The 13,159-nt window shown below is 38.9% G+C and overlaps 1 protein-coding gene across 21 annotated transcripts in view; it reads right to left on the bottom strand.

The window, feature by feature from the left end:
• Window positions 1-13,159, bottom strand: part of GPHN (gephyrin) — a 272,370-nt gene that overhangs the window by 161,236 nt on the left and 97,975 nt on the right. For 18 of the 21 annotated variants that reach the window (XR_011725992.1, XM_071744381.1, XM_071744363.1 and 15 more), the window contains exon 3: window positions 2,240-2,297. The exons of the other annotated variants lie outside the window; for them this stretch is intronic. Coding sequence is in view for 17 of the 18 variants with exons in the window: in XM_071744381.1 (XP_071600482.1) it covers window positions 2,240-2,297 (58 nt within the window). In the remaining variant the exon portion in view is untranslated. The remainder of the gene's footprint in view (window positions 1-2,239; window positions 2,298-13,159) is intronic. 21 annotated transcript variants of the gene reach the window in all.

The following is a 13,159-nucleotide window of genomic DNA, read 5'->3' as shown; positions in this document are numbered from 1 at the left end:
ATTACATGAACTAACAAAATCAATACATCTGTTTTCCTCATAAATTATTTTGAGAGGGAAAGGAGGTTAATCTACCACCTTTTCTAGAATATATACTGTCAAAAAGAATTTTTTTTTTGTCATAGTAATTATTGCTCTCTGCCTGATAAAGTACCATTCTTTGCCATTTAAGCAAGCAGTTTACTTTGTGAGAGCTATCAGAATACATGAATATTCCAACTCCTGTGAATATAATTCAGCAACCTCTCAAGTTAAATAAAATATTAAAAATGGAGCTATTCTTCTTGCATGTTTCACTTAATTAAACCCCTTAATATTTCATGTTTAAATAAAGGAAGGCATAGTTGTGAGGCAAATTAACTCTGAACTATTGTGCATGGAAGAAGATTCTGCCCTCTCTAGTAGCAACATTCCAATAATCTCATTTGCTTTCCCTTTCATATCTTCCTCTCTCCTTTTTCTACTCAAATCTGCTTGGAGAACCTTTCAGAAGTTAAGGCTTCCCCTGTATTTACAACAAGAATACTCAGTTTCAATGTCTGCCACCTGCTACTCAAAATGCATATACACAAAAGAATACTTTTCCATATCCACCTGTCCACTGTACCCACTACTCGTGTATCTTAGCATCTTCCAATAATGCTTTCTTTCATATGAATAACACCTACTGGATTACAGCTTGAGAAGTTCAATAATTCACAGGGCACTCAAGATGTTGGCTGACTTCAGTCACAACCTAAAAAGCCCATTGCCTGAGCAAGGCATCTACCAGAAACAAATAAAATGATTTTTCCCAAACACTTTAAATAGCTCTGACTTTAACCAACACAATGCTCCTTCCACACTTGGATGATGGCACAACTGAAACCACTGAGTAACCCATATTTTGCTGTTCCCTAGGACCCCAAGTGTTTAAACACCAGTTGAGTAAGAGTTAAAAAATGAGAATAGGCATCCTTATCAGGTGCAGGGAGGAATGGGTCACATTCCTGTGTCTACTGATCTTGTGTCTAATTCAGTAAGTTCCTAAAAATAAAATTATTTCTTCTTCCCCAGCATTCCATTTTCCTTTGTTCACCGGCCTCAGTTTGCACAATGAAACCAGAAATATCTGCTTCTTTTTCTCAGTCTTCACCATTAGCAAAATGTCAATGGGTTTGGATTTCTTATAATCAACGATTATGGTTTAGAGGTTCTGTCATTTTTGTTGTTATAGTTTTGTTGCAATTCTCTGAACATCATGAAAATATTACATAACACTAATAAGTTCTGAAAACCTCTTTTCTTCATTTTATTTTTTTTCAGTATCAAAATCTAAAGATTGGTTATAGCTGAAGAAAGCACAGTCCTCTTGACAATTCAGGGTAGAGGAGTCTGAATTTCAGGGGAGAGAAGTAAATTTTCATGATGATAGAGTGGTAACTATGACTGATGCAAATATAGTCAGTCACTGCATTTGTTTACAAAGTCCTGGATGCTGAGGAGGAACATCACTTCCCTCTTCTGCATTTCAACTGCTCTTGACTCCCTTTGCACAGCTGAAGATGAGTAGATGAGACAGCCCAGTGGGTGAAGTCATCACAGGGAGCAAGCACTATGTCACACTGATTGACTACCAACCAAACACAGAACCAGCTGCACAATCTATGCTATGAGATCTAAGCCAAATTCCCACCTAATATCCACTTTTTATTCCACTGAAGAACAAAACTGACACAAATTGCTTAAGCACTTTCCATAAGTGGACTCCTCTAAAGTGAGCTTTGTTATAAACTTCTGTATTTATTGATGTCACTCATCCAAATCAAAGAGCTTTAATAATTTTGAGTACCAATGACTTCATAATATCCCTTTCTTAAAACAGATAATATTGAAAAAAATGGACGTGCTTTTCATCTCAGAAGTAAAAGCACACTCCTTTTTTTTTTTTTGTTCTAAAATGAAAATATAACTCAAAGTTCACTGTAGTCCTGCATCTGCCTTCAGGTGGCAAAACAGAACTGTGTTAAATTACACAAGTTTTTTGCATCAAACTCTACTAAAGACAGCGCAAGCAAACTGTAGTTGCAAAAATAACACAAAATCTATTTTAAGCACCTAAATGTGGGTCTAAATTTTATTTTAGACACCTCCTCCCCATGATACACTTCAAAGCAAGAATTAACATGGCTTCTTAATGTAACGTTTTTGTAATTCTCCAAGAAAAGAAATTCAGTATTGAAAGGCAGTAATACTGTACCTTGATTTCATCTATTTCGTCTGGCACTATCTTGTATGCAGATATAGTCCCACCCAACCTGAAATAATAATAAGAAAAATATTCTCTGAAATCAGAAGAAAAATAATCTCAAAATAAGCAACACAAAGCACAGCATGTTAATGGTTTCATGACTTGTTCCAAAACACTAATACCCTCCTACCAGTTTAGAGGTAGAAGCCCCAAAACAGCTAAAATAAGCCCCAAAACCTTTACTTTCTTTATACAAAATAAAATCTTCAAGTGATTATCATAAACATTAGAAATAAGGTGTCTTTTATTATCCTGAAAGGTAAGAATTATGTCAACCAAGCACAATTACTATCACCAGGATCTTTTTTATATTAATGGTCATTAGTCATCACATTCAGTGATTTCTTGTTTGTTGTTTGAGTGGTATAGATGAGTTTCAATATTTTGAGCCTGACATACTTTGTGCTCACTATTTCACTAAGCTGCTATGCAGTCTTAAATGCATCCAAATACAATGGAAATTTTTGAATTAGATTCGTACAGACATCACAAACTATACAAACTCCACAGCCTCCATGCTTGAAAAGTCTCTGGAGTTTATGATTGGTAATAAAAAGCAGTGATGTGCCAGTTGGCACTGCTGGAGAAAAATATGATGTTCCACATCAAACTTACTCAACTTACTTGTCTACATCCTGCAAAAGTTTATGGTAAATTATAGTTCACATACTGAAGATTCATGAAATACATGTACTGTAAATGGTGGCAAATATTACATTTTTCCTAGAGACATGAAGACGTGACTTCTATTTTTTAAAGCAATATCATTGATAGTGACAATTCAGACCTAAAAATACAACTGCACTAATGACCTACCTGCTGGCTCTGCACAGCAACACTAGTCATTTCATGGGTCTTACAGGAATGCAAGCCATATAAGAAACTACTTATTGTAAAGCAGTAGACAGCCATACAATGTGCATTTGTATTATCTCCCTATTACTGGAATTCTTCCTCCCAGGTGTGAGCATTTCTACACAGATGTATTTCCTTATATTCCATCTCAAAGTTACCATACATGTTGTTTACTCAACATAAAAGGGGAAGAAGAGAGTAACACAGAATCACTTCCCTGGACCTGCTGGCCACACTGTTCCTGATACAGGCCAGGATGCCATTGGCCTTCTTGGCCACCTGGGCACACTGCTGGCTCATGTTCAGCTTCCTGTCAATCCAGACTCCCAGGTCCCTTTCTGCCTGGCTGCTCTCAGCCACTCTGTCCCCAGCCTGGAGCTCCCCATGGGGTTGTTGTGGCCAAAGTGCAGGACTCGGCACTTGGCCTTGTTGAACCTCATCCCATTGGAATCAGCCCAACTCTTCAGTCTGTCCAGGTCCCTCTGCAGAGCCCTCCTGCCTTCCAGCTGATCCACACTCCCCCCCAGCTTAATGTCATCTGCAAATTTGCTGATGATGGACTCAATCCCGTCATCTAAATCATCAATAAAGATATTAAACAGAACTGGGCCCAGCACTGATCCCTGGGGTCACCACTGGTGAGCATCTGCCAATTGGATCAGCACCGTTCAGCACCACTCTCTGGGGGCCTCCAGCAGTTCCTAACCCAGCACAGAGTGCTCCTGTCTGAGCCCTGGGCTGGCAACTTTTTCAGGAGAATGCTATGGGAGATGGTGTCGAAGGCCTTGCTGAAGTCCAGGTAGACCACATCCACAGCCTTCCCCTCATCCACCAGGCGGGTCACCTGATCATAAAAGGAGATCGGGTTGGTCAGACAGGACCTGCCCTTCCTAACCCCGTGCTGGCTGGGTCTGATCCCCTGTCCATCCTGTGTGATTGCCCCCAGGATGATCTGCTCCATAACCCTGCCCTGCACTGAGGTCAGGCTGACAGGCCTGGAGTTTCCTGTGTCCTTCACCAACCTCCAACCATGTGGGACCTCCCCAGTGAGCCAGGACTGTTGGTAAATGATGGAGGGGGGCTTGGCGAGCTCTTCCCCAGCTCCCTCATCACCCTGGGGTGGATCCCATCTGTCCCATAGACTTGTGAGGATCCAAGTGGCTCAGCAGGTTGCAAACTGTTCCCTCCAGGATTACAAGGGAGCAACTCAGCTTCCTGTTTCTCTCTACAAGCCCCAGAAGCAGCTGTCCTCAGAACAACCTGTCTTACTGTTGAAAACTGAGGTAAAGAAAGTGTTAAATAACTCAGCCTTTTCTTCACCTTTGGTAACTATGTTTCCCCCTGTACCTCCTCCAACAAAGAATGGAGGTTTTCTCTCCCACTCCTTTTGCCATTGATGTATCTATAGAAAGACTTTTTGTTATCCTTAATGGAAGTGTCAAGATTGAGTTCAAATCTTGCCTTGGTCTCTCTAATTCTCTTTCTCCATTCCGGTCCACACTCCAGAGTACCCAAAAAGTAATTTCACTGACTCTCTAGCAGAAGGGAAGGCTGAGCTTCTGCTGCCAGCATCTCCAGCAGCAGGGAACCCCACCTGGCACATTTCTTTGTTGGCCACCCTCAATACAACTACTAAGCGTTTTCTTGGAATATATCAGAAAAAAAAAAAATCTAACATAAATCAAAGTAATTGACTCAGTAAACTCATCCAGTTTAGTTTAAATATGAATTAGCATTTTCTGCAAATACTCCTGCAAAGTTTTGTGTCAAGAGTTTAACATTCTGAATCTGCCAAGTTGCAGTTCAAATGGTGCCACATTTCAAACGTAAAATAAATTACTACAATTCTACATTTTTAAAAGAGGAAGACATATTAAAAATTATGTTACTGTTGAAATAAACCATCTCTTGCCTATAGTGAGAGTTCACCGTATCTATTCTAATACATTTTCAGTCCTTCACTAACATCTTAAGCTTGTAAATCCAGACTACATACATAAATAATAACAAATTTGAAACTGAAAGAGAACCAGAAACACATAAATATACAATTCTGTAAATGCCTCAGAGCTGAAATAAAAGTTTTTAAGGAGGCTATACTGTCATTTCAGAACATCAGATTTCACTCAGTCTCATAGCTCCTGGAAAAGAGATTCACCACAGTAGATTGCCAGTTAACTGTGGAACTATAGAGGGCATAATAGAGACTTTTGCCTCTGTCTATAAAGTTTTGTTGCGAGTTTCACAAGTTTAAAAGCATCACACACACTGGGAGGATCAAGTTAACACAGCCTGACCTCCTACTGGTCAGAAGTATGATGTATATGAGGAACAGAGTTTTTGGTTTTACTATATAATAATGTATCTGAGAGAAAAAAGGTTTTAAGCTGCCTGTCTGGCAGCCTGTCAGTAGGGAACAACAATACACATAAAATTTAAAATGGTTCTGCTTTTTTCCTGGCCAAATGTCTTTATTAGCTTTGATATCATGTACAAAATATGACGCTGCATAATACAGACGAACTTAAGGGGCAGAGCCAGTTGTGAAACATACTGCATAATCTTCTCTCAAAAATCATAAATCCCTGTTCATTCCAACCTCATGGTAAATACTCTGGGAAGAAATTTGAAAACACTTAGTCTGATGTTACCAAACTGCTATTGCAAATCTCCCATGGTCAGACAGGTCTACAGGGACTACATCTCTCACACACACAGACACGTTACTGAGAAAAACCCCCAAACATCATGATGAATGGAAAACAAGAACAGCAAAATCCAAGCAAAGTGAATATCAATGCATTAATTGGTATGTCCAACTTAAGGAAACCTTTGTATTGCTAGTATTTGTCTGAATTACATTTAATGTCACCATCAATTGTGACCTGTCTGGAAGTTTGCTTGTTATTTTGCAAAAACATGACTTGACAATTACATACAGAGTATTGCAGCTACAAGATTATACACAGTCTTTGACAGAAGACTTGCACATGGTGTATATTTTTTCATTTTATTGGGAGACACCTCTCACAGCTGGTTGTACACTTAACTTTTTTGATCACAGTGCTTCACAAAGTAATTACACTGCAATCAGAAAAGCTAAGGACCAGCTAGCATGAGTACATTGTTGTGGGCTTTGTACCCTAGAATATAATGCAGGAATGGACATGTTAATAGGGTCAGAATTCAGTTCACCATGGAGAAAATATTTTGTGAAGATTCACCGTTATCTTTCACAATTTTAGTTTTAGTACACATTTCCTTCTATTTTTCTCAGTTAAACAACACAACACCCAGCATACTACAATATAAATGGCATTTTATCTCAGAACAAATACACAATAAGCCAAGAGCAAAGGTAAATATATAGCCAGCTACTTCCAGTAAGCTGAAAACACAATCAGAAACTTCATTTACAGAGACATGTGTTGTCTTCCAAACTGCAGTATTTTCACATTATTGCAAGCCACATTATTTAATAGTGAAATGATTAGTTAGCTTTACTTTTTCACATGTGTATATATAACAAATACTAAATGCCCTAAAAATCTAAAATGTCCTACACTTTATATTCAGATTTCATTTGGCATCCATCTGATCAGGATGGTGCCATCCTGATCAAAAATCCTTTTGCAGAAATGAAATGAAATTATTCCTAGATGCAGAAATCAGAGCTGACACAACAAAAGCAAAGAACCACACCTTACATTCAGCTAAAATGGTGAAGGTTTTTGAGGGAAGAATCAGAGAAGGCAGGATAGAAATTCCATTAAAATTATTAGGAAATAATAAATCTTGTATAACTAAAGGAGTTTTTGAAAGAATAGAAACTTTGTGGCTTTTTTAGGAAAAATATCTTAGGAAAATTACATCTCAGGTTGACATAAGATAGACCAGCTTTGCAGAAGCTCCACAAAAAGTATCCAGGAGGATGTTGAAAGCAAGGTTTCTACAGAACATAAGAAATTAGCAAAATACAGGAAATAAACTGAAATGAGCCCAATACAGTTGCACTGGAACAGAATGAACCTTTACTATTTCATAAATTAAAGAAGAATATTTCTGAAGAGTAAAAACTCAAACTTCATCCAAGCTGAGGAAAGTTAAAAACCAGAGGGAATTATGCTCGAATGAAGGCAAGGCACAATGAACCACAGCCCAAATGGGAAGACAACTTGAGAAGACAAAACTTAGAAGAAAAATTAATTGTACCTGTGTTAATGATAAACTATGCACTACTTTAATAGGACATCCTTTTGTGACCTGTTTGTCTTATGTTTCAATACTCTATCTAAAACAGGCACTGAATTTCTCATTTTTATAACATTTATTCTAGATAGAAGGTTGACATTCTCCTAGTATTATTTTCCACACAGCTGGAAGTAGGACTTCTGTCTCTTTTTTGTCTGTGCCCCTGTGTATGTGCCAATGGACTCAGTGGATTATTACTGCCTAGCTACATCATGTACAAGACACTTGTGCACTTCAACTGAATCAACTGGTTGGCTCTTCTAGGGGTTCTGAACAAAGATATGAAAATGGTCTTTACATACAGTTCCACATTCAGAGCCATAAGAAGCTAAGCTATTGATTCATCTGTTAGCTTAATTCATGAGTCATACCAAACACAGTGAAGCCAGTTTTCTAAAAACAGTTTGTAGCCAGCTTGGCTGCTGTCATCTCCCAAAGTTCTACAATGCCACTGTAATTAACATTCATCTTTTTTCAGATAGATCACTCTGTCTAAATCGTATCAAGTTGTCACTAAACGTCCCAGTGAAACTCTGCTTCATCTTCAAAAGAAAGCAAAATTCCAGAACCTCTGCTCAATTTTTGTTCTCCAGATTGACCTCAGAAATGTATTTGTTATCTACCATCAGGACCGTAACCTTCCAACTGATTCATGAACCACGGAGAATATTCCAGAGAGACCATGCTTGTGAGCAGATCAAATGAGTGGAAGCCAGCCTGGCTATTTCTACTTCAAAGGTCATGTTCATTTTATCACAGGCTCCTGAATACGTTTTACAATCCTACTCCTGCCAGAGCAAAATTACCAAGACATTATTTTTATCCTACACAAGTCTAGCTTGATATTGACCCATGAGACATGAGCAGATCATGTTGCCTTGGATCCTCACATGTAGCTAAAACTTCACAAAATATTCAACTGAAAGAAGCAGCAAAATTGCAATTCAAAGTACCTTTGTTCTCCACTACCTGTAAAAGCATACCTTAAAAGCAGACCCAGAGCTACTTTAATTGGCACTAGTTTCTACTGACCTTTGAGAAACTTCTGAAGCACCCTGAAGGGAGGTAGTAAGCATCTGTGCTATTTTGGGCTCACTTCCTACCCAACAGAAGACTGGCAGCTCCAGCAGGCTGGGCTGCAGCTCCTGGCGCTGGCTGCACGCCAGCAACCAACAGTGCAAAACAGCTTGCAAAGTGTTTGTGAAAGCAGTTGTACTTTAAGGTGTGGAATTATGTGATGAAGATCCAGCCCGTGTTTTTTGTTTTGTTCCTTTTTTTTTTTTTTTTCCCTAACCGAGATCCTTTTTAGATTGGTGAAAACCTACTCCTTCTCCAGCCTCAGTCTTAGGGTGACTTCAGCATGCTGTACTGAAAGATCTCACAGAAATAAAATTACTGCAGGCACCCTCTGACAGGTCGTGCCCCTGATGAACAAAAGCTCTGGGATTAAGATGCAAAAAAAAATAAAAAATCACAGGATTCTCCCTTTGCCTCACCATATCCCAAATACTGGACGCACAAAAAATGAAGAAAAGGTAGGGGAAGAAAATAAAATTAAGCCAATGTACTAAATTTTTAATGTTCTAAACCACTGTTCCAAGGGAAACAGAAGTGTAAGGACAGAGTTTTCACTGCTTTGTTTTTTTCTAAACATAATAAATAACAAAGAAACATTATTTTTAAGGAGGAAAAATATCTTCATTCACTTCAAAACATATTTTTTTAAACTAATTTTTATGTTATTAGGGAAAGAAAAAGCAAGAAAAATGAAGAGCCCAATTTTTCAGGCACCTTCAGTAAGAACATACTGGTACCTCAACCAGTTTGGAAAGACGACAACAAGGGTTTTTCTCATCAACATATGTCAGAAACTAGAGACGAGGTCATACAAACACCACTTAGCAATTAGGCAACCAGAACCCACTCCCTCCCTTTAGCAGAATTATTTATTTATTTATTTATTTATTTGGGGAAAAGAGAGACTGTCATGACACAAAGTATACATACTTCAAAGACACCTCTATATAGTTCTGAAAACCCACATCAGTTCAGGACATGGTGTAATTTCCAAGGGATATCTTTGGTTTAACTTAGCCCATGGGACACACCTATATGTGACAGCTGGAGGAACTATTGCTGCCAGCCAAAAAGACTGCAGACTGCCTCATCTTGAAAATGTTTATCAGGTTATATGCCTAATAAAGATACAGAGTAAGAAAAGTAATAGTCCCAAGAAATTTTGGCCTTCAGCATTTAACCTGTCAAGCAATACATGATGGAGAACACTACACCAAGTATTTCATGATTTCTAATAGCCCAGTTCCCCTAGATTGCAACAAGAGAGAGGGACCACATCTGAAATGGGCTGAGAATATAATTCCAAAAACTAATTTTGCACTCAGAATTTTCATTACAGGTTCAAAATTTTATTTCTGATTAAAACTGCCTTTTAAAGTCTTCCCAAACACCAGCAGAATCTGAAAACGATCTTGTCATGTGGACCAACAGCAAAAAACCCACTTGTGTGCAGGATGCATGTGTGCTTATAGAGCAGAGGAATGATTGTATCATGCTCCACCTGATTGGTGATCTAACTATGGAAATCATACATTAAATCAAACAGACAGAAATGTCAGCTAGATTTAAATAAAAATGTGTTCACTGACTTTGAAAGTTCCCACCGGGGCATCAGATGCTTGACCAGCCAGCTCATTAAACAACATGAGCAAGATTTGAAATTTCCTGAGAGAAAAAATATGCAGAAGCAGACAAAAGTCATTATAAAGAAACCAGTCCATTTCTCACATTTAGGCAAAGAAATACATTTGTTATCCATGTTGGGATTTAGTTGGTAGACCGAAGACTTTAAAACACTGCACAAAGTGTTTCTAGTAAGGGCAAGACAATAATACATGTTGATTTTACTTTGTCCTATAGAAAATATCATCATAGGGCAAAGTATGTATTTGCATTTTTTACAGAAAGAGAGATACAGAGCATTTGCATATATATTGCTAGCAATTGCCTGTCACAAAATCCTCACCTATCTCTGCTGAAAGCAAATATTTGGGAGCCCAAGAGTGACCTTTTGCCTATATCTGAAGGCAATGCAAATTAAAGGACTTGGGCAATATGATAAGGATTGCAATGATCTGTCTGGAAATGAAAGATGCCACTAGTAAATTAACATCTTGTTCCCATACAGAAATCTGTATCCTCCTATACAGGAAGATTATGCTGCTTTTGCCAACACTCCTACCCTTTCACAGTTAAGCTCTACGTGCTTCTACCTAAATACAAAAGAAAGACCATCTGAATCAAATGTTAAGTAAAAGAACCTTTCTAGGAGAGTAAGTGTAGAAAGTGTAAATTTCTCTTCTAAATTAACACAAGTTATCTCCCCCACAGACTTAGGTACACAGTATAAAAATTAATTTAAAAATACGGCCTTCCACTATGAACCCTCCTGGTTTTTGCCGAGCCCATGCTTCTTGCATTACACTACAATCCACTACAATTCCACTACAATAGCATTATTTTCTTCCCAGTAACTTTCATTTATAGTTTTCCTAGCATTTCTTAGGTGTTCAAGCATGCACACATACTTGATAAATGCTTCTGAAGCAAGCCAAGACACACAAAGTTCACGTGCATGCTTATGCCAAGGCTAAAAACAATATTAAAGGTTTATTTGAAAATGACTGGAAGTTCGTCTGAATCACAGAATGTTTAGGTTTGAAGACACCTACAAGATCGTCCAGTCCAACCTTTGACTAATACCATAATCAACTACTAAACCATGTCCTTAAGGACAAGGTCCAAATGCCTTTTAAATGCCTCCAGGAATGGTGACTTCACCACTATCCTGGGCAGGACATTCCAATGCCTGATGACCCTCTCAGTGAAAAATCATTTCCTAACATCCAGCCTAAACCTCCCCTGGCACAGCTTCCATCCATTCCCTCTGCTCCTATCACAGTTTGCTAAGGAGCAGAGGCTTTGTCCCTCCTGAAGAGAGCAGCTGAAGAGAGCTCTAAGGTCTCCTCTCAGCATCCTCCTCTCCAGACTGAACACCCCCAGCTCCCTCAGCTGCTCCTCACAGGACTTGTGCTCCAGGCCCTTCATGAACTTTGTTGCCCTTCTCTGGACACTCCACAGCACTTCTGTGTCCTCCTATAGTGAGATGGCCAGAACTGAACACAGTACTCAAGATGAAGCCTCACCAGAGCTGAGTACAGAGGTATGATCACCTCCCTATTCCTGCTGGCCACGGAGTTCCTAATACAAGCCAGGATGTCATTGGCCTTCTTGGCCACCTGCACACACTGCTGACTCATATTAAGTCAACCAATACCTCCAGGTCCCTTTCCAATTTGCAGCTCTCTAACCACACTTCCCCAAGCCTGTAGCTCACCATGGGGTTGTTATGACCCAGGTGCAAAACCCAGCATTTGGCCTTGTTAAACCTCACACAATTAACCTTGGCCGATTAGTCCAACCTGCCTAGGTCCTGTTGTAAGGCTTCCCTACCCTCCAGCAGATCGACACAGCCACCTAGTTTAGTGTCATCTGTAAATTTACGGAGGGTACACTCAATCCCCTCATCCAAATCCTTAACGAAGAGATTACAGAGAAGATGTCCCAGTACTGAACCCTGGGGGACACCACTCATGACCGGTTGCCAGCCAGATTTAGTTCCATTCACCACTACTCTTTCAGCCAATTTTTTATCCAATACAAGGTATATTTATCCAAGCCAAGTGCCATAAGTTTCTGAAGAAGGATGCTGTGAGAGATATGTAAAAAAAAGAAAACGGAACAATGGGAAGACAGGGATCTCTGATGTTGGAGAATAAGCTGGAATGAAATGCAGACCACAGGCTGAAAAGAACAACCAAAACTGATCAGCTGATCTATGGTAAGGCAAAAGGCATCCAGGACACCTCTTCATTCTGACTCAGACTCAGAAAGGACAAAATGTGGAGATGATCATTCCCGAGTCTAGAGCAAATTGGTTCCCTGCAATTTGAATCACTCGGCTTATGAAAGACTCAGAGCTTGTAAAACACTTGTTTAAAAAAAATAATAATCCTGCAATTCTGAAACTACAAGAATGATAGAGGAGTCTTAGAAAGTAGCATCGAGAAGGGCTACCACACCAGTTCACACAATACTTTCCCTTCTCAAAGGTCTAATGGCTTATTTCTCTCCACAATCATTCCAGAGAAATGTAAAGTACAAATACAATCCGGTAAAGGATTCACAGCACTCTTGTTATGTCTGGATTTCTCTTGACAGTTAAACTCAGAGGCAGAATTTTTTGCTGTGTTTCTTTTTCTTAATACATTAGTGTTTATATATAGAGAGATTTATTGCCACCTGTGACCGAAATGAGAGAACTAAACTATGTTTAAAATACTGACCTGACACAACTGAGGGGTTTTAGCATATGCCATGTGCTGGAAAATATGAAAGGAAAAATACACAAATCTCTTCAGCCACTGAATGGAGCTATATGAATAAAACAATTCCATATTTGACCCATCCCTCTTCGTACCTAAGAGGAGCTCTCTATAGACAAACCACATTACTGACAATGCCAAAAGCAAAATTTTATTGCATACCTTACATAGTTATTTCTATTCCAGAAAATGTAGTTATTTTTGAAGTCATCATCATTACTTTAAAGCTGCTTGTAAAATACTTCTGCGAGGTTCAAACTCAAGTTATTGAAAAACAGGTTTTCAGTTTCAGTCTTACTTT

Source organism: Heliangelus exortis, chromosome 5 (genome assembly GCF_036169615.1).
Source record: "Heliangelus exortis chromosome 5, bHelExo1.hap1, whole genome shotgun sequence".
NCBI classification, from domain to species: domain Eukaryota; kingdom Metazoa; phylum Chordata; class Aves; order Apodiformes; family Trochilidae; genus Heliangelus; species Heliangelus exortis.
This window is presented reverse-complemented; position numbering and strand designations above follow the sequence as displayed.